The following is a 21349-nucleotide window of genomic DNA, read 5'->3' as shown; positions in this document are numbered from 1 at the left end:
TACCCACACTCCCCCTACTAGTATCTTCTGTATCAACTTTTTTTCCTTTTATGCCTCATTTGTATGAGATAATTACTCCTTTTGATCTCTCGTATATAGTTTAATTTTTTTTTAGAATCACACTGTCATTCTCAGCTCATCCCAAGCCTTTCTTTCAAACTACCCATGTAATAAGGACAAGCGTAAAAGTACTGATAATATTTTCACATATAAGAAGTAAATAATTTGAATGTATTGAGTCTCTTATTATTGGCTTTTACCTTGTATTTCTACTGTATGTTATATGTCAAATTTTCCTTTAAGTTTTGTTTTTGTTGCAAATGCCTGAAAGTCTTTAAGTTCATTAAATGTTCATTTTTTTCATGCAGAATTATATCTAACTTTGCTAGGTAAGTTACCCTTGGTTGTAACACCAGCTCTTTCACTCTATCAAATATAGTACTCCAAGACCTAAAGTCCTTGAATGTAGTAGATGCTAGGTCTTGTCTATCCCATGACATTTAAATTGATTTTTTTTCTTGTTGTTTCCAATATTTTCTTCTTAACCTGGGAGCTTTGAAACTTTGCTACAATATTCCTGTAAGTTTTTCTCCTGGGATCTCTTTCAGGTGGTGATCAGTGGATTTTTTTTATGTTTCTGCTTTGCCTTCTTGTTCTAGAACTTCAGGGTAATTTTCCTCCATAATTTCTTGTAATACTATATCAGGATTCCTTTTTTTTCATTATTTTCAGATAATCTGACTATTCTTATATTATTTCTCCTCCATCTGTTCTCCAGATCAGTTGTTTTTCTGACAAGATGTTTCACATTCTCTTCCTTTTTTTCATTCTTTTGATTTTGTTTTATGATTTTAATTAATTATTTATTTAGTATTTTATTTTTCCCAGTTACATGTAAAAACAATTTCTACCATTCATTTTTAAAACTTAAATTCCAAATTCTCTCCTTTCCTCCCTCCTGCTGACTTTCTAAGTTGTCTTTGGAATCTGTGGGCTGAGAGGTCTGGAAACTGCCACTGCTGCCACTGACTCAGTTTCCCTCAGGCCTGCTCTGGGTTTTTTGTGGTCCAGTCTCTGTGCCAGCACTGGACTGTGCTCCTGTAACAACAGTGTTGCTAACAGCTGCTGTGGGGATGAGAGACTGATAACACCAGTACATGGAAGGGCTGCTGGCACAGGTTCTTTGATCTACTTTTGTAAGGAAAGCAGCTTTAAGGGGTTAAGAATCTTACTTTAATATATCATTCACTTAGTTCAGGGGGGAAAGCCAGCACCCTGAACTTCAGAGCAAATAGAAGCAGAAATTACAAATATATGTTATATAAACAGAGCAAATAACGTGCAAATATCGACAGACAGGCCTCTATCTGTCTGACCAAAATTATATAGTTACCAGAGAGACAGAGGCACCAGCATCTGGGTTTTCAAAATCAGGGGGCTCCAGCGGCTACCCAGGGTCTCATCTGGTCAAATCACACAATGTTCTTCCAGTGAGCGAGAGTCCCATAACAAACCACAAACTCAGATCTTATATATCCTGTTCATGGCACTCAGGGCTCAGAGCCTACTTAACAAAAAGGTGTGGGGCCTGAGGCCTCACATCTAGTTAGTGAAAGGGTGTGGGCCTACCTCTCATCAGGTCTCCCTTGGTTGGTCCCACCTGAGGCCTATTCAATGGGCAGGAAAGATCTTTCACTTACAGATTGACCTTACAGCTCCACTCTCACTCTCAGCTGGCTTAGATCGCAGTCTAGGCCTAGGTTGTTGGTACTTGGGGGAGGAGAAGTGTTGGTGTGGCAAAGCTGGCTGTGTAGAAATAGCTCTGAATGCAACAGCACATCCCCTCAAGCTTGGGACAAGGTATTCTCTACTCTACAAGCAGTCATACCCTGTCGAAAAAAGGTCAAGTATTTGGCTGGGAACATGAACAGGCAGCAAAATGGACTCAGATTCTGACTCAGACTTTGGAATATTTTTTTGGTTACAAAGAAGACCAAAGCATACAGCCAGAAGATGTCAACAAAGTCAAAGAGCAAACATCAAAAGCCTCCAAGGAAAACATGAACTTGTCTCAGGCCATGGAAGAGCTCAAAAAGTATTTGGAAAAGCAAATTGGAGAAGTAGAGGAAAAATTGGGTAGAGAAATGAGAGGAATACAAGAAAACCATGAAAAAAAAGTCAGTGACTTGCTAAAGGAGACCAAAAAAATACTGAAGAAAATAACACCTTGAAAAAATAGACTAACCAAAAAGAAAAAAGAGCTCCAAAAAGCCAGTGAGGAGAACAATGCCTTGAAAGGTGGAATTAGACAAATAGAAAAGCAGATCCAAAAGACCACTGAAGAAAATACCACCTTAAAAATTAGATTGGAGGGGGCGGAGCCAAGATGGCAGCAGGAAAGTAGGGACTAGCATGAGCTCTCCTGCCAAGCCCCTCCAAAAACCTATAAAAAATGGCTCTGAACCAATTCTAGAACTGCAGAACCCACAAAACAGCAGAGGGAAGCAGGGCTCCAGCCCAGGACATCCTGTATGGTCTCTGGGTGAGGTCTGTCCCACATGGAGCAGGGAGCTGGAAGATGGGAGGGGAGCGGAGCAGAGCCCAGCTTGAGCAGCGTGGACCAACCAGACCAGGAGCCGGGCAGAGAAGGCCCTAGCACCCTGAATCAGTGAGCTGCAGCAGTTACCAGACTTCTCAACCCACAAACAGCAAAGACTGTGGAGAAGGTTAGTGGGAAAAGCTGCGGGAGTGGAAGGAGTTCGAGGTTCGGCTACCAGCCCCGGGGGCAGCAGAGGTGGGGCAGCTACAGCTGCAGTTGCTTCCAGCCCCAGGCCCACCTGATGGGAGGAATTAAGTGGTGCATCAGAGCAGGAGTGCACAGCCTGCTGAAGATTTAGCCCAGTCGGGGTTGGGGGTTCTTGGGAAAGGAGTAGTGCTGGTGTGGCAGAGCTGGCACATCCCCCCCCAAACATGGAACATAGAACTCTCTAGTCTATAAGCAGTCATACCCCACTGAAAAACTCAAGGGTCAAGTCAGGTGGTTGGAAATATGGCCAGGCAGCGAAAATGCACCCAGATTCAGTCTCAGACTTTGGATTCTTTCTTTGGTGACAAAGAAGACCAAAACATAGAGCCAGAAGAAGTCAACGAAGTCAAAGAGCCTAAAACAGAAGACTCCAAGAAAAACAGGAACTGGTCCCAGGCCATGGAAGAGCTCAAAAAGGATTTGGAAAAGCAAGTTAGAGAAGTAGAGGAAAAATTGGGAAGAGAAATGAGAAGGATGCGAGAAAACTATAAAAAAAAAGTCAGTGACTTGCTAAAGGAGACCCAAAAAAATACTGAAAAATACACTGAAGAAAACAACACCTTAAAAAATAGACTAACACAAATGGCAAAAGCGCTCCAAAAAGCCAATGAGGAGAAGAATGCCCTGAAAGGCAGAATTAGCCAAATGGAAAAGGAGGTCCAATGGACCACTGAAGAAAACACTACCTTAAAAATTAGATTGGAGCAAGTGGAAGCTAGTGACTTAATGAGAAATCAAGATATTAATAAAGAGAACCAAAGGAATGAAAAAATGGAAGACAATGTGAAATATCTCATTGGAAAAACCACTGACCTGGAAAATAGATCCAGGAGAGATAATTTAAAAATTATTGGACAACCTGAAAGCCATGATCAGAAAAAAAGCCTAGATACCATCTTTCAATAAATTATCAAGGAGAACTGCCCTGATATTCTAGAGCCACAGGGCAAAATAGAAATTGAAAGAATCCACCGATCGCCTCCACAAATAGATCCGAAAAAGAAATCTCTAGGAATATTGTCGCCAAATTCCAGAGCTCCCAGATCAAGGAGAAAATACTGCTAGCAGCCAGAAAGAAACAATTTAAGTATTGTGGAAACACAATTAGAATAACCCAAGATCTGGCAGCTTCTATATTAAAAGATCGAAGGGCTTGGAATACGATATTCTGGAGGTCGATGGAGCTAGGATTAAAACCTAGAATCACTTACCCAGCAAAACTGAGTATCATGCTCCAAGGCAAAATATGGATTTTCAATAAAATAGAAGACTTTCAAGCTTTCTCAGTGAAAAGACCAGAGCTGAATAGAAAATTTGACTTTCAAACACAAGAATCAAGAGAAGCATGAAAAGGTAATCAAGAAACAGAAATTGCAAGGGACTTACTAAAGTTGAACTGTTGTGTTTACATTCCTACATGGAAAGATGACATGTATGATTCATGAGACCTCAGTATTAGGGAAGCTGAAGGGAATATGGATAGATATATATATATATATATATGTGTGTGTGTGTGTGTGTGTGTGTGTGTGTGTGTTTATGTATGTATATATATATAAGTGAATGTGTATGTATGTATATATGTATGTGTGTATATATATATATATATATATATATATATATATATATGCATAGAGAGAGAGAGAGAGAGAGAGAGAGAGAGAGAGAGAGAAAACGGACACAGGGTAAGTTGAAAATGAAGGGAAGATACCTAAAAGAAATAAAGTCAAATTAAGGGATGAGAGAGGAATATATTGAGAGAGAGAGATAGGGAGAGATAGAATGGAGTGGATTATCTCGCATAAAGGTGGCAAGAGGAAGCAGTTCTGTGGGAGGAGGGGAGAGGGCGGGTGAAGGGGGAATGAGTGAATCTTGCTCCCATCAGATTTTGCCTGAGGAGGGAATACCATACATACTCAATTGGGTATCTTACCCCACCGGAAAGAAGAGGGAAGAAGATAAAAAAGGGGGGGATGATGGAGGGGAGGGCAGATGAGGGTGGAGGCAATCAAAAACAAACACTTCTGAAAGGGGACAGGGTCAAGGGAGAAAATTCAATAAAGGGGGATGGGTTGGGAAGGAGCAAAATATAGTGAGTCTTTCACAACATGAGTATTGTGGAAGGGTTATACATAATGATATACATGTGGCCTGTGCTGAATTGCTTGACTTCTTAAGGAGGGTGGGTGGGAAGGGAGGAGGGGGAAGAATTTGGAACTCAAAGTTTTAAAAACAGACGTTCAAAACAACAATGAAAAAGAGTTTTTTCGTGCAACTAGGAAATAAGGTACACAGACAATGGGGCATAGAAATTTATTTGCCCTACAAGAAAGGAAGGGAAAAGGGGATGGGAGGGGAGTGGGGTGACAGAAGAGAGGGCCGACTGGGGAACAGGGCAACCAGAATATACGCCATCTTGGAGTGGGGGGGAGGGTAGAAATGGGGAGAAAATTTGTAATTCAAAGTCTTGTGAAAATCAATGCTGAAAACTAAATATATTAAATTAAATAAAAAGACCATCAAAAAAAAGAAAAATGTGCATTTGTGAATCCTCCCCCCAAGAAAAGGTAAACAAGAAAAAAACAAAAAAAAAACTTGTTGTTCAATAGTGGAAAATTGTTTACATTACTGAGATGGGAGGATGATACTTGTTAATCTTGAGAATGGTATATTTATTACAATATGTAAAACGAATGCACATAGATAAGGAGTGTGGATACAAATTAACTGATATGATGATAAAAAAAACTAATTAAAGAGTGCAAAGGGATTGTAACAGGAAAAGAGGAAAGGAGAAGGCAGAAAGGGTTAAATTACATGTCATGAAGAGGCACAAAAACATATTATAGTAGAAGGAAAGAAGCAAGGGAGAAGAGCATTATTGGAGCTTTACTCTCGTTGGATTTGTTTCAAAGGGGGAATAACATACTATGTTAAGTATAGATATTTAACTTGCCCCATGGGTAGTAGGAGGGGAAAAGAGAAAGAAAAGGTGGGGTAGAAAGGAGGAAAGAAATAGTAAGGTGGCAAAAGGAGTAGTAAGTAGTAAGGCAGCTTGGTGGAGCAGTGGGTCTAGCACTGGCCTTGGAGTGAGGAAAACCTGAGTTCAAATCTGGCCTAAGACACTTGGCACACTTATTAGCTGCATGACCTTGGGCTAGTCACTTAATCCCAATTGCCATCCAAAAAATTGAAGTAGTAAGGGAAAGGGGTAAGAAAAGGGAGGGGAGCAGCTAATAGGGAGGGAAAATTGAGGGAGGTGGTGGTCAAAAGTAAAATTCTTTTGAGGAGGGGAATGGAGAAGGGAGAAATAAAAGCATAAAATGGGGGGGGGTGAAAGAGGATGGAGAAAAAAAACACACAGATATTAATCATAACTGTGAATATGAATAGGATGAACTCACCCATAAAATGGAGGCAGATAGCAGAATGGGTTAAAAACCATAATCATACAATGTGTTGTTTGCAAGAAATACATTTGAAACAGGGGGATACAAACAGGGTAAAGTAAAAGGCTGGAGTAGAATATATCATGCTTCAGCTGAAGTAAAAAAAAAGCAGGGGTAGAAATCTTAATCCCAGAAAAAGAAAAATCAAAAATATAACTAATTAAAAGAGATAAGGAAGGAAGCTATATCTTGCTGAAAATCACCATCGACGATGAAGTAATATCATTTTTAAACATATATATGCACCAAGTGGTATAGCATAAAAATTCTTAGAGGAGAACTTAAGGGAGTTACAGGACATAACAGACAGCAAAACTATGCTAGTGGGAGACCATAAGGTCCCCCTCTCTGAACTTGATAAATCTAACCTCAGAATAAACAAGAAAGAAGTTAAGGAGGTAAATAGAATTTGAGGGAAGGTAGAAATGATAGACCTCTGGAGAAAAATTGAATGGGGATATAGAAGAATATCCCTTTTTCTCAGTGGTACATGGCACATAAACAAAGAATGACCATACACTAGGGCATAAAAAACAAACAATCCAATGTAGAAAGGCATGAATATTAAATGCATCCTTTTCAGATCATGACGCAATAAAAATTATACGTAATAAAGGGCCATGGGAGATAGACTAAAAATTAACTGGAATCTAAGTAATCTAATCCTAAAGACTGAGTGGGTCAAAGAAAAAATCATAGACACAATCAATAACTTTGTTCAAGCAAATGACAATAATGAGACAACATACCAAAACTTATGGGATTCAAGGAAAGTGGTTCTTAGGGGAAGTTTTATATCTCTGAATGCTTACATGAATAAAATAAAGAAAGAGGAGATCAATAAATTGGGAATGCAACTACAAAAGTTAGAAAAAGAGCAAATTGAAAATCCCCAATTAAATACCAAAGTGGAAATATTGAAAACCAAAGGAGAGATTAATAAAATTGAAATCAAGAAAACTATTGAACTAATAAATAAAAGTAAGAGCTGGTTTTTGTGAAAAAAAAATAAAATTTATAAACCTTTGGTCAATTTGATTAAAAAAAGAAAGAAGTACACCTAATTACTAGTATCAAGAATAAAAAGGGTGAATTCAACTCCAATGAAGAGGAAATTGAAACAATAATTAGGAATTATTTCACCCAATTTTATGCCCATAAATTTGATAATCTTAGTGAAATGGATGAATATTTACAAAAATATAAATTGCCCAGATTAATAGAAGAGGAAGTAAAATACTTAAATAACACCATCTCAGAAAAAGAAATGGAGCAAGTCATCAATAAACTCCCTAGGAAAAAATCTTCTGGTCCAGGTGGATTTACAAGCAAATTCTTTCAAATATTTCAAGAAAAAATATTTCTAATACTTTAGAATATTTGGGAAAATTCGTGGAGTCCTACCATTTTTTATGACACAAACATGGTATTGGTCCCTAAACCAAGAAGAGCCAAAATGAGAAAGAAAATTATAGACCAGTTTCCCTAATGAATATAGATGCAAAAAGTTTAAATAAAATATTAGCAAAAAGATTAAAGCAACTTATCATGAGAATAATACACTATGAGCAGGTAGGGTTTCTTCCAAGAATGCAAGGATGATTAATATTAGGAAAACTATCAGCATAATTGATCATATCAACAACAAACTAACAGCAACCATATGATTATCTCAGTAGATGAAGAAAAAGCTTTTGATAAAATGCAACACCCATTCTTATTAAAAAAAACACTGGAGAGCATAAGAATAAATGGAGTCTTCCTTAAAATGATAAGAAGCATCCACTTAAAACCATCAGCAAGCATTATATGTAATGAGAATAAGCTAGATGCATTTCCAATAAGATTGGGGGTGAAACAAGGATGTTCACTATCACCCCTATCATTCAATTGAGTAATAGAAATGTTAGCTTTAGAATAAGAGAAGAAAAAGAAATTGAAGGAATTAGAATAGGCAAAGAAGAAACTAAATTATCACTCTTTGAAGACTATATGATGATATACTTAGGGAATCCTAGAGAATGAAGTAAAAAACTACTTGAAATAGTAAACAACTTTAGTAAAGTTGCAAGATATAAAGTAAACACATATAAATCATCTGCCTTTCTATATATTACTAACAAATCCCAACAGCAGGAGATAGAAAGAGAAATTCCATTTAAATTTACTGTAGATATCACAAAATATTTCAGAGTCTACCTGCCAAAACAAACCCAGATACTATATGAACACAATTACAAAATACTTTTCATGCAAACAAATCAGATCTATATAATTGTAAAAACATCAGTTGCTTGCAGTTAGGCTAAGCTAATATAATAAAAATGACAATTCTACCTAAATTAATTTACTTATATGTTCTACTTTTTAAGGAATTATTTTCTTCAGTGAGCTTTTGGACCTCCTTTTCCATTTGGCCAATTCTGCTTTTTAAGACATTCTTCTCTTCATTTGATTTTTATACCTCTTTTTACATTTGGGTTAGTCTATTTTTTAAGGTTTTATTTTCTTCTGTACTTTTTGGGTCTCCTTTAGCAAGCTGTAGACTCATTTTTCATGATTTTCTTGCTTCACTCTCATCTCTCATTTCTTCCCCCAATTTTTCTTCTACTTCTCTTATTTGATTTTCAAAATTCTTTTTGAGCTCTTCTATGGCCTGTGACCAAATTACATATTTTTCCCTTGGAGGCTCTTGTTGTAACATCTTTGACTTTGATAACTCCTTCTGGTTGTATGTTTTGATCTTCATCACCAAACTAAGATTCTATAGTTTTTGTTTTTTTGTTTTTGTTTTTTTTTTAATGCTGAGCTCTTTGTCAAGGTATGACTCTGCTTCCAAAGTGGAGAGTGCTCTGTCCCAAGCTTCATGGGTTTTGTGCAGCCACTTTCAGAGCTACTTCTAGGTACCTATAAATTTTAAGTTCTTCTTAGGTGGTATGGTCTAAGGAGAGGTGTTTACTCCTCTCCTGTCCTGTGCTCTAGTCTGTGAGTGACCTCAAGTACTCTTTTCTGCCTTAGAACTTTGAGGAGGATTCCCTCTGCACAGTTGCCACAAGCTCTACCATACCAGAGCTTCTCCTCACCCCAGGACCACCACCCAGTACTGTGGCCCAGATCCAAGCAGGACAAATCAAGAGCATCCTGCCTTAGCGCCGGCAAAGAGATCCCTACAATTCTATTCTGATCAGCCACTTGATCCCCCCAGTGTCTGTTGGCCTGAAGCTGCAGAAGAAGCCACTGCCACTACTGCCATCACTGCTGCCACCACCTCCACCACCCCAGGGCTGAGACCAGACAACATTCTTCTCTCACCAGGTCTAACAGTTTTCCCACTGATCTGCTAATTTGTCTTTGGTGTTTGTGGGTTGATACGTCTGGAAACCGCCACAGCTGGCAGTGATTCAGTGTCCCAAAGCCTGCTTCAGCCACTTCTTCTGTCCCTGCATGGCCTACACTGAGATGCTTTCCATTTCCAGCACCATGTGATAGACCCTTCCTGTGGATCTTCCAGGTTGTCTTGGACTGGAGATTTGTTTCACTCTGTCATTTTGTAGGTACTGTAGCTCTAGAATTTGTTTAGAGTCATTTTTACATGTATTTGGAGGGATTTGGTGGAGAGCTCAAGCAAGTCCCTGCTTTTACTCTGCCATCTTGGCTCTGCCTCCCCATTTAGTCAATTTTTTAAAAGACAACTACAAATTGGATTAATTCAGAGCTATAAAATTAGGGTTTATGTGTGCATATGTCTTCATGAACCTTCCAATATTGACTTTCTATATTTTTTTCATCTGTGCCAATATTCTAGGTGTGGCAAGAAGTCCAAGTCATTTTAGTTCAATTTTTTTAGTATTAGTGATCTAGATTGAACAATATTCCATGTACCTATTAATAGTTTGCAACTATTCCTTTTTGAATTTTTTGTTTATATCTTCTCACTTATTCTTTGCATATGTATATATACATATATAATACACGCATACATGCATATATCCATATACATGTAAACTTATATACACATATATGTATATGTGTGTATTTTATAATACAAATTTGGTAAATTTGGCAAAAAGAAAATGATAGATTCAATTTCATACATAATTATCAAGTGCCTATGATATACAGGTTGTCTCAAAAATTATACTGACGGTTTAAGACTTAATAGTTTAACAAACATTTAGCATTATCTTAAAACTGCACTAAGATTTTTGGGCCATTCTGTATAAAATAATATACTAGCTACTGTATGTAACTAAAAGGAGAAAATTTTAAATTGCCGCTGCCCTCTAGGTGCTCATATTTAAAGGGTGGGGGGAGGGGAGATACAAAATAGACATATGAGTGAAATACAAGGTAATTTGAGGAAGGAGATTTAGAAAGTTGCAAGCTAAGGGAAAACTTCATGGAGAAATTAGCATCTGACTAAAGCTTGAGGAAATGGAAGGATTCTGTTTTCATGTTTCCCTTTTACTATTCCTCAATTCAATGTTGAAAAATTCTTTTTCATTTTTAATTGAATTTCATATTTTGTATTTGGCATTTTTTTCTGCAGAAGATTCTGATTTTTTTCTACTTGCCTCCTCCATGAATCAGATTCTCTCTGTCCTATAAACTCATTTGGATTTTTAACTTGGGTGGGTCAAAGATCAGGTCTTCCTTGGAAGCCATAGCTTCTAATTATAATAATGAATGCAACTATTTTTTTGTTATTTTTAATTATTTCCCTCAGGATTGAGGAGGTAGCAGAATATACGAAGAACCATCTCTGCAAATGAGCTATGCTTTAGGGAATAGCAAGACATAATTTCTTTGAGGATCAGTAAAACTCAAAAGTGCTCTTGTGAATAGAGCAAGCACAGATTTCAGAGCTTAAGGGTAAAAAAAAACCTGAAACTTCAAATAATGGTGAAGTGAGGAAACAAACATACCTACATCTGAGGTTTCACTGTTTATGTGTGAATATGATGTCTACACCTGGAAAGGGAAACTCCTTTGAGATTCACTTTTTGCAACTCCTAATGGGTTATAAATCAAGCCATTGCATTCTTAGGGCACTCTTTTCATGCTCATTGCCCCTTACAGTGATGTTCTCATCATTCGTGAGGTTTATTATTATTACTTACATTTGAATTACAAAACTGGCACAAAGAAGCAATCCATGGAAAAGATACATTTCCCTTCTTAATGCCCATCTAAAAAGCTCCTTTTCCCACTCTACTTATAGAAAAGAAAAAAAAAATCACTACTAGAATGAGAAATGGTTCTATTTTGCTATATGCATGCTCTAGGAGAGACTCCCTAAGACTCTCCTCCCTTCATTCCTGATCACTTGTTTCTTCACAGCCATGTTCTCAGGAAAAAAAAAATCATAGAGCTAAAGAAGCTCATACCTCATTTTGATAACTGTGGCATCTTGTGTAGTAGAAAGAGTCTTAACCTTGGAATTATAAGACTGTGGCTCAAATCCTGACTCTAACATTTACTTACTAGCAGTATGACCCTGGGCAAATCACTTTACTTTTCTAAAACTTGGTTTTCTTCTCTTGTTCCTGCACTATCTTGCTCACAGGTTAGACTGTTGTGGGGAACACATTTCAAAACTCTAAATCACTTTTTAAGTATGAGTTATTGTTGTACCAGAAGTGAGCAAGACACACCACAGAGTATCAGTTTTAAGTGGAGAATTTATTAGCCAGCGGCCATTGGGGTACTGCACCACAAATCAATGGCCATGTGTTGGGGTGACAGCTTGGTTTATATAGGATATGTGGGGGTACAGGGTGGGGGGACAGGAACAAAGGTCTGATCAAAAGATTCAGTCAGGTTGCCGTAATAGTGGGATAATCTCATTTATGTTCCTTGGTGGAGTCATGGAGCCCCAGGGATATCTGCTAGAAAGGGTCTGCCCGGTTATCCTTCAGTGTGATGGTCCTATCTATTGCCATTCCTTGGTGGAGTCATGGAGTCCCAGGGGGTTTGCTTGTCAGTAGCTAGCGGTTTCTCAGGGGTTCCTAATTTTCCTTGTATTACATTATTATTATGAGCTTTCTATCACTCCCTAAGGAGAATACAAGGACTAAAACACTCATGCCTAGAAGACTGATCTCTGTTTACCCTTACTTTATACTAGGAGACTCTTACCATGTACGACAGCATTAGGCTGTCTTCATTATTTGTAGCAATGCAGTCTGGGCTTAGTCTAGAGCAGCCAGGGAGAACACGAGACCTCTCTCTCTACTGGGAAGGAAGGTGGCACAGAAGTACAAACAGGAAGAAGTAAAAATGAAGGAGTGGATGGAAAAGCATTTGTTAAAAGTACTTACTTGCTGTGTGCTAAGTACTTTGTAAAGTGCTGCAGAAGCAAGACATTCCCTCCCCTTAAGGTGTTTACATTCTATTGAAGACAATATAAACCCGAGGGTCATAGCCAGGAAATGGAATGTCAGGGGGATTACAAGATTGGTGAATTAATGCTATTGAAGCAAATTGACATTCCCTTTCTAGGAACAATGGCAGTGTGGTAATAATTATTCCATTACTGAGACCAGAAGAATTGGGAACGGGGTGGATACAGGCACCTAGGCAAGACAGAGGGAGAAAGAGAGAGAGAGAGAGAGAGAGAGAGAGAGAGAGAGAGACACAGAGAGACAGAGAGAGACAGAGAGACAGAGACAGAGACAGAGGGAGAAGAATAACCTAGAGGGCAGCAGGAGAGACAAGTAGCAAGACACCCTGGAGTGAATGACTTCACAGGAAGTGAAGTATAGTCTGTTGTGTGGATAGCTAGACCCAGAAAACTAGTTAATGAAGAAGAGCAAAGACAGAAGCAAAGATGGAACAGAAAGACTTTATGTTGCCTGTAACCTGGCATTTACCCTTTGGCTTTCCTAACTTCCTTCAAGGTTCAACTAAAATTTCATCTCTGCAAAAAGCCTTTTCCTCAATGATAGTGCCTCCTCCTTTGATCATTTCCAATTTTTCTTGCATATAGATTGTTTGCACATAGTCATTTATACTATGTATCCATCATTAGACTGTGAGCTCTTTGAAAGCATGACTCTTTTGGCCTTTCTTTGCATTTCCAGTACTTAACACAGTGCCTGGCACATAGCAATGTTTTTGTTGACTTGATGAAGACTGAAAAAAAATCACATGTAAAAAATATTTTTGCATGCCTTTCCCAGTTTTATGTTTAACCCCATGGTAAAATTTCATGAATCTAGACATTTTTATGGCATAGAATTTTAATGTAACACTAAAATCCTTCTCTTGCACATTTTTTCCACCTTCAAAAGGGTTCTTTTGTTATAGAACTAGACTTCTGACAGATTTATATATCAATAATTTTCCTTCTCTGCATACATTTTAAACCATGTTTATGAATAATAGAATAGTTTTAAAGAGGTATATAGTGGCATATCCCAGGGTTATCCCCTTATAAGCTTGTTTTGATCATTTGGTCAGCTTAAACTTTCTTTGGACCAGAGAGTCTTAAGATGAGGTCCATGGAGTTTATGGACGGATTTCAATGGGTATCTGAACTTTGATGGGAAAAATTACAACTTCATTAACCACCAATGTAAATTTAGCATTTTCTTCAATTGTGAATTTCTCAGACTAATGTTTTTTTTTTTTAAATACATAGGTTTTGGGGCAGCTTGGTGGTGCAGTGAGTAGAGCACCGGCCCCGGAGTCAGGAGGACCTAAGTTCAAATCCGGCCTCAGACACTTGACATGTACTAGCTGTGTAACCTTGGGCAAGTCACTTAACCCCAACTGCCCTGCCAAAAAAAAAAAAGAAAAAAAAAAAGAAGAAAAATACATAGGTTTCACCAGACAAAAAAAGGGATCCATCCCCAAAATAAAATAGTTAAGAAATCCAGCTTTAGATGGTCAGTTCCTTAAAATTAAGATGAATGGCATGTCTCTTGCTGATTGGCCTATGGCAAAAGTCAAAAGCCATGAAAGAATGAATAAATGAATGAATGAATGAATGAAAGAACTTTTTTTAAGCATTTACTAAATTCCACCAACTGTAGTAAGAAGTGGGGATACAAGTACAAGCAAATAAGATAACCCTTAACCTCAGGAATCTTACATTTAATAGCAGACAGTACATATAGGGAAGCAATGGCCAGAGAGAAGTTTTTTTTGTTTTTTTTTTAAATAAGGAAGTCACAAAGATAGTGATAGCAATTGTTCTGATCAGAACAATAGGTGCAAAATTTCTAGAAATGGTAGTGTTAATTCAGTTACTTTTCTCAGAGCTAGAGTTAAAAGGGGGAAGGAGAGTTGGGAGGAAAAGGGTACAAGCATTGTGGCATGGTATAAAGCAGCTATCCATTCTAGCCACCATTTTTATAATGCAATGTTGGAGTAACCTTGAATTTATGGCTAGTAAGGCAATCAGAAACTCTGAATTCAAGATAATAATGCCCATAACCACTACACTGGACAGCACAAAATGATGGGAAAGCTTCTAGGATTTGAGATAATTATAACTTTTTAAGACACTGCTGCTGCACCATGTGGAAATCATGTCTTTACTTTAAGAGACAGAGTCTTTATTACTAAGAAACATGCTTTTACTTTAAGAGTCAGAAAGTCATGATATAAAGAGACTGGTGATTACTGTGGTAACAAGTTAAATATAGTTCTTTCATTGAAGAGATTATTTGTTTTCTTTTAAATAATATATTTATTTTTCATCTTTGTATGACCATCATCTAGCATAGGGTCATGATTAAGGTAAGTGCTTAATAAATGGTTGGTGAGTGAAATAAACAAGGTGAGATAAGAAAAAAAGAACTTCAGTATTTTATCATCTTATACATACAATAAACTTTATTGAAAGAATAAATGATTGCCATAAAAAACAAAGCAAATTCCCCTCAGACACTGCATAATAAACAATGATTTTCCCCATTGCTTCAGATAGAAAGCCTCTGGAGACAGTCAGCTATGACTGGAAACTGGATAAATAATAGAGGAGATATATCATTAACCAGATAGATACACTTCTTCTTGAGTAAAAAGACCAAATCATCCTTTGTATCAAGGGCCAAAAATTAGCAACAAGAGAAAGAGTATGTTCTATTTCAAGGAATGTAAGAAGGTATGTGTGAACAAATAACTTTTCTGCTGTTAAATCAATATCTGTTTCGTTATAATGAGGTAGTGCAAGTGTCCTTGGTTCTTTCCACATTACATCAATATTTCAGAGTACATAGATTCTTATAGCCATCATTGATGATACTAATAAAAATGAGTTTACTATTTTCTCTACACCATTATTCTCTATAGGATATCCTTCAGAGAACTGTATCTTTAAAGATACAAAATTTGGGGAAAATTATCTGAGGATGTATTTCTTTCTTTTTGTTTGTTTGTTTTGTTATCTTCTAGAGAGATGATAAGATGCTGGTCATCTGTGAACTCTGTGTGGCAAGCAGTCAAGCATGAAGAGAAATTAATCTTTTGTAAGTCTGAAGTTAATTTTTCTCATTCCATGTGATTCACATTAAATTGTTCTGAACAGAATCAGAAATATGGCAATGAAACAGTGATGAAAAACAGAGTGGAAACAGCTAATAAAATCTAGAATTCTTGGGGAAAAATCAGAAGCTCAGAGTATTGACCAGAGAATAAATGCGAGATAAAAAATGGAACATGGTAGAGCTAAGATATCGGGGGAGTCAACTCCAGTAGTTCTTTCCTATGAATGCTGTGAGTGATTCTTCTACATCCTGAAGTGACACAGTCCAGGCTTAAAGGCAATCAGAGGAGCCATGATCAAGAAATTGAGAGTCTTCCTTTTCTGTTGCTTTTTTCCTCTGAATATTTATCTTCCCGTATCTCCTTGTATACCTCTTTTTCATTTTCTCCTTGGGTAGCACTGACTCTCGTTTAGTGATTTTGCACAAATTAGACGAAAAACAGCATAATGATGGAGTCTTGGGCTTATGACCCTCAGCAAATCATTTAATCTCTCTGAGCCTGGTTTCCTTTACCCATAAAATATGAGCAATAATTCTTACTTTTAAGAGTTATTGTGAGGATCAAATAAGATAATGTATGTAATATTCTATAAACCTTAAAGTGCTATATAAATGTGAACTGCCAAGACATTGGGAAATTGTGACAATACTTAGAGGAATCAGAATAAAGGAATCAGATAGGACAAGCACTTGCAGTACCTTATCAAAAGCTCCTAAATGGGAAATACTTCAGTTGCCTTTAAACATTAGAATTAGAATCTTGATAATGGTAATACCAGCATTGGGAATTCCAAAATATTGACAAAAATGGAAATGAAATGTTTGGTTTTCCTCTCTTGGGACACTGTTTTATCTTTTTACATGAGAAAAACTGTTTTTGATGAGGTAGAGCCAAGATGGCGGAGAAAAAACAGTGACTCTACTGAGTTCTCCCAAATCCCTCCAAACATTGCCATCAATAGTGCCGTAATACAGTTCCCAGAGTGGTAGAACCCACAAAAGCACAAAGAGAAATAATTTTCCAGCCAAAGACAACTGAAAAGGTCAGCAAGAAAGGTCTGCTGCAGCTCAGTGAGAGGGGAACACAGGCTTTCCCAGCACAGACCCAGCCCTAGCAAACCAGGAGAAGACTTTGGGAGCCACTGAATCAGCAGTGGCAGCAACTACTTCTGGTGCTCTCAGCCCACAAATAGCAAGGGGATCAAATAACTGGTCCAAAGGAGATTATGGGGGTCTCTTTGCTAGCACTGAAGCATAACTCTGTTGCTTTGCCCATACTCTGATCAGAGTGACTGTCCTGGGTGGCAGTCCCAGGGTGAAAAGGAGCACTACCACACCAGAGCTTGTGGCCACAGTGGATCAGGGATCTTTATCACACTTCCAGGGCAGAGAGGAGTGCATCTGCTTACTCACAGACCATAGCATAGGCAAGAAGAGTAGCAAACATACGTCTCCTTAGATCATACCACCTTGGAAGAACTGAAAACTGACAGGTCCCTAGAAGTGTCTCTGAAAACAGCTGGACAAAACCCCCTGAGGCTTGGAACAGTGGCCCTTCCACTCTGGAAGCAGAGCTCCACTTTAACAAAGAGTTACAAGTCAAGAAATAGGTTGGGAAAATGAGCAAACAACAGAAAAAAAATTCTGAACATAGAAAGTTACTGTGGTTGCAAGGAAGATCAAAACATACACTCAAAAGAAGATAATGAAGTGAAAGCTCTTACATCCAAAGCCTCCAAGAAAAATATGAATTGGTCTTAGGCCATGGAAGAGCTCAAAATGGATTTTGAAAATCAAGTAAAAGAGGTAGAGGAAAAATTGGGGAGACAAATGAGAGTGATGCAAGAAAATCCTGAAAACTGAGTCAACAGCTTGACAAAAGGAACAGAAAAAAATACTGAAGAAAATGCCACCTTAAAAAACAGACTAGGCCAAACAGAATAAAAAACAAAAGAGATCCAAAAAGCCAAAGAGGAGAAGAATGCCTTCAAAAGAAGAAATGGCCAAATGGGAAAAGAGGCACAAAAATTCACTGAAGAAAAAAAAGCTCCTTAAAAATACAAAAATTGTGGAAGCTACTTTAAAGTGTATAATTTCTTCTGGTTACTTTTGTCAAATAGCACGACTTCAGTATTGTGAATAATAGACCAAGGACAGAAGGTTGAAAGCAGATTCTTGGGTACAGGGAGGGGAAAAGTGTAAAATAGAGAGAAGGTAAAAGGTCAAACCAGTCTTCAGATATTTACTGTTTCTTTTACTTTCACAGATAACAGGGAAATGAAGATCTCAATAGTCACTAATAACTCTGGGACTGTCAGTGAGTTTATCCTCTTGGGTTTCACTTGTCAAAAAGAAACTCAAAGCACCCTTCTTATGTTGTTCTCTATCATTTACCTCCTCACCATCATGGGGAATACATCTATCATCTGTGCTGTGTGGTCAAGTCAGCAACTCTACACTCCCATGTATACTCTCTTGGCCAATTTCTCCTTCTTAGAAATCTGCTATGTTAACTCTGATGTGCCCAAAATGTTGGCCAACATGCTCTCTGAAACCAAAACCATCTCTTTTACTGGCTGCTTGCTTCAGTTCTATTTCTTCTTCTCCACGTGTGCCTCTGAATGCTTGTTTTTGTCTGTGATGGCATTTGATCGCTACCTTGCCATCTGCCAGCCTCTACACTACTCTACCATCATGACCCACAGCCTCTGTATTAACTTGGCATTCTTCTGCTGGGTGGGTGGCTTCCTTTGGTTACTGACCCCTGTGATCCTACTCTCACAGGTACCCCTCTGTGGCCCAAACATCATTGACCACTTTCTGTGTGACCTGGGGCCATTGTTGGCCCTGTCCTGTGCCCCAGTCCCCAGGACTACTTTGGCCTGTGGTACCATCAGCTCTCTCATCATCTTCATCACCTTCCTCTACATACTAGGTTCCTATTCCCATGTCCTGAGAGCTGTACTGAGGGTGCCATCAGGCTCTGGAAGAAATAAGGCCTTCTCAACATGTGCCTCCCATTTCACTGTGGTGTCTCTATTCTATGGCTCAGTCATGGTGATGTATGTGAGCCCAGGATCTGGGAATGAATCTGGAATGCAGAAGTTTATAACCTTGTTCTACTCCATGGCAACTCCATTCTTCAATCCCCTGATCTACAGCCTCCGGAACAGAGATATGAAGAAAGCTCTAAAGAAACTCTTGGGTGGGTTGTCCCAGAGATTCCCTAAAGTACAGAAGAAATGAGAATAATTTATTCTACACATTTTAGCATAACAAAGAGTTATGTGAAAAGGTAGGAATTTGGAAAATAGCCTCAAATATAGGTTAGCTGAAATGTAAATAATGTGGACAGTAGAAAAAAACAAAAAAAAACTTACTTAGTGCTTTAAGGCTTTCAATGGTCTTTACATATATTGCCTCATTAGACACTCACATAAAAATGATATTGCAATTAACATGAAATAAGCCTAGATGGATATACTTTGGATTCAGTCTATGGAGGCTGAAACAAAAATTTAAGAAACTTGTGTTTTATTCTAGGATCCATAAGGAGTCACTGAAGGTTTTTGAGCAAAGAATATTATTTTAGCAACTGTGGGAAAGATAGATGAGAAAGTAGACCTTAAAATTAGGGACAGTGGACTGAATAATAAGTGATGAGTACCTGAATTGGGGTGATGGCTCTGCCTGGAGAAGAGGAGATGCAAGGGATATCACTTAGAATGAAACAATTTTTTTCTTTTCTTTTTTTGTCTTATTTAATGTTTTATTTTTCCCAATTACGTGTAAATACAATTTTAACATTCTTTTATTTTTCAAATTTTTGAGTTCCAAATCCTCCCCCCAGCTCTTTCCCTCAATGAGAAGGAAAGCAATTTGACATAGGCAATATATGTGTTGTCATAGAAAACATTTTTCCGTGTAAGTCATTCTGTGAGAGAAAACACAGACAAAAGAAAAAGAAAATAAGAAAAATAAAGAAAAAGTATCTTTGGTCTGCATTCAAGCTCTACCAATTTTTTCTCTGGAAATGGAAAGCAACTTTTCATCATAAGACCTACAGAACTGTCTTGGATCATTGTATTGCTGCGAATAGCTGTTATTCGTAGTAGATGGTCATACCATATTGCTGTTACTATGTACAATGCTCTCCTGTTCTGCTCATTTCACTTTACATCAGTTCATGTTAGATTTTCTAGGTTTCTCTGAGAACATGCTGCTCATCATTTCTCAATAGTTTATTTCTTATTTAGTATTTTATTTTCCCCAGTTACATATAAAAACAATTCTTAAAATTCATTTTTAAAATGTTGTTTCCAAATTCTCTCTCTTCCCTCCTCCACACCCCTCCCCATTGAGAAGGCAAACAATTCAATATAGGTTATACATGTAAATGTTTCTTTCTATAAAGGAAGAGTGAATCCCATGAGAGAACTGAACCCCTAGGAACAAAGAGTACTGTATATCAAAGGTGAGGTCGACTGGAAAAATAAAAAGTAGATTGATTAATGAATAAGCCAAGATCATAAGATCATAGATTGAGAACTAGAAGGCCCTTAGAGAACGAGTCCAATCCTCTCATTTTACTAATGAGGAACCTAAAAGTGTTTAAATGAACCAAGTCTTATAGGCAACAAGTTTGTTTTTTTTTTAAAGAGAATTAGTAATTCTAAATCCAGGGCTCTTTCTGTTTTACTACTCTGGTACCATCAAGATTTTTAAAGCATCTTATTGCAATAAGATACTAACATAGATAGTTGTAATATAACATACTGTGTAAGGGCCTTTGAAAAGTTACAAAGCAAATTGCTATCTGGAAGATAAGTTGATGAATAACCAGAGATAAGGAAAAGCTTCCTGGAGGAGGTAATATTTGAGGTAAATCTTAAAAAACAGTTCGATTTTGCCATATAAAGAGAGGGGGGAAAGGCTTTCCTACTATAAGGAACAGTGACAATAGAGGTAGAAATGTGGGGTAATATAGGGCATGTTTTACGTGTCAAAGAGTAGTATTTCTTGGCTGGAGAATTAAATATCTGTACAGGTGTAATATGAAATACAGCTGGAAGAGCAGTGCCTAAATACATGAGGCCTTGAACTCCAAATAAAGGAATCTAAATGGATAGGCAAAAGAGAGACATTGAAGATTTTTAAGCAGGAGTTTTCAAGCTGAGGCCCAGGAAACTATGTATGTGTTTTTCTTAAAATATTTTTTGTAAATATAATGTGATTGGTTTTCTTTATAATTTTATGTTTTATTTATTTATGTGTTTAAAAACATTATTCTGAGAAGGGCTACACAATTTTGGTTTCACTAAATTTCCAAAGAGTTCGGTGATACAAAGACCCTGCTCTAAGGACTCCTATATGGGTTATCACCAAAATCCTCTAAAGGAACCAAGAAATGAGATGGAGTGAGATATTTTGGAGCAAGATAGGTTCCAAAGTGCTTAAGATTGTCATGTATCATAAAAGTTCAAGGAGTAGTAAGCCAGAGCCAGGAGCCTGACCTCTCTCTTCTTACCGACATTACCCACCTTGTTAAGTTCCAAAGTCCAGAAGCATACATTTCTCTTTATTCCTGCTTTATGAATGAC

The 21349-nt window shown here is 37.6% G+C and overlaps 1 protein-coding gene across 1 annotated transcript; it reads left to right on the top strand.

The window, feature by feature from the left end:
- The first annotated feature begins 18026 nt into the window (after positions 1–18026).
- LOC118829738 (olfactory receptor 11G2-like) lies at positions 18027–18995 on the top strand. The gene has a single exon (XM_036736634.1). The coding sequence runs from the start codon at positions 18027–18029 to the stop codon at positions 18993–18995; it is 969 nt and encodes a 322-aa protein (XP_036592529.1).
- The last annotated feature ends 2354 nt before the right edge of the window (positions 18996–21349 follow it).

Source organism: Trichosurus vulpecula, chromosome 8, assembly GCF_011100635.1.
Source record: "Trichosurus vulpecula isolate mTriVul1 chromosome 8, mTriVul1.pri, whole genome shotgun sequence".
Classification (NCBI taxonomy): Eukaryota; Metazoa; Chordata; class Mammalia; order Diprotodontia; family Phalangeridae; genus Trichosurus; species Trichosurus vulpecula.
The sequence above is the reverse complement of the archived record's forward strand: the minus strand, read 5'-3'. Positions and strand labels throughout refer to the sequence as shown.